The sequence below is a fragment of the Chiloscyllium plagiosum genome, chromosome 4 (genome assembly GCF_004010195.1).
Source record: "Chiloscyllium plagiosum isolate BGI_BamShark_2017 chromosome 4, ASM401019v2, whole genome shotgun sequence".
NCBI lineage: Eukaryota > Metazoa > Chordata > Chondrichthyes > Orectolobiformes > Hemiscylliidae > Chiloscyllium > Chiloscyllium plagiosum.
This window is the reverse complement of record NC_057713.1, coordinates 12,059,172-12,060,189: the sequence shown is the minus strand read 5'-3', so window position 1 is coordinate 12,060,189 and position 1,018 is coordinate 12,059,172. Positions and strand designations below refer to the sequence as shown.

Below are 1,018 nucleotides of genomic sequence, written 5' to 3'. Positions count from 1 at the left end.
CTCTGCCCCAGGACCCCCCCCCTCTCTCTCTGCCCCAGGCCTAGGCCTCGGCCTCTTCACCTTCACGCTCTGATCGCTGGAGCAGGTCGCCATCCTCCTCCCGTGGAAGTCGAAGGAAACATCGTGGATCAGGTCTTTGTGGTCGGCCGCGATACTGCGGGCCACGAACATCGCGAGGAGGGATTTCAGCGGCGAGACCAGGCGGCAGGGCACACGCCTCGGATCGCGGGCTGACTCGACGGCGATGCTTTGGCGCCTCCCGCTCTGCTGGTAACGACGCAGGGGGACCGACAGGAGGCGCTCGACCCATCTGCTATAGCGCGGAGACACCGGGTGGCGGCGCTGTCTCGGGAGGAACAAATTGTGGTAGCGAATAATGATCGCCAGGTGGCGCCGTTTGGGACGGGAACCAGGCATCAGCAGATGGCGCTGTTTCCGAATGTCATCAGGAGGGGCCGGCCATCCGTGCTGTACAAGTCATTACCAATAGGTGGCACAATAATGGCCTGGTAGGTCAATAGGGGAGGCAGCTGGGATGCTGCTTGTGAAGGTTCAGTTCATACTTTTTATTATTGAAGGTTCTGTTTTTATCTTAAGAACTTTGTTTGAATTGCAAATCCCATTTTTCTAGTAGAGCATTTTGGATAGTTGTACTCACCCAAAGGTCTTTAAAGTTTTGTTTTTCTCAGCATTTCTGCCAGCTGTTGCCTTTGCAGTTTGGGGCCCAGCAGATGGAGATACCAGATAGGATAATGAACTGATAATTCCAACACTTATTGGTGCCTCACATGGCATGAGTATGTATTGACCAGATGCCAGTGTTTACACCATGAGTGTTTTCATGTGGTCTTCAGTGGAGGATTATTCCTGATGAAGGGCTTTTGTTCGAAACGTCGATTTTCCTATACCTTGGCTGCTGCATGAGCTGCTGTGCTTTTCCAGCACCACTAAACGGAGGATTATGGATGGTTATGTCTTGATATTTTATCTGGAGCAGGATTCCATTGGGTGTGCATTC

At 52.4% G+C, this 1,018-nt stretch overlaps 1 protein-coding gene across 4 annotated transcripts in view; it reads right to left on the bottom strand.

Annotated features, from left to right (window-relative positions):
* Nucleotides 1-289, bottom strand: part of seh1l (SEH1-like (S. cerevisiae)) — a 25,592-nt gene extending 25,303 nt beyond the window's left edge. The window contains exon 1 of one of the 4 annotated variants that reach the window (XM_043687698.1): nt 61-289. In XM_043687698.1, coding sequence (XP_043543633.1) covers nt 61-171 — 111 coding nt within the window. In that variant the 5' untranslated portion in view covers nt 172-289. The remainder of the gene's footprint in view (nt 1-60) is intronic. The other 3 variants (XM_043687697.1, XM_043687700.1, XM_043687699.1) reach the window with 3 other exon arrangements.
* Between the last annotated feature and the right edge of the window lie 729 nt (nt 290-1,018).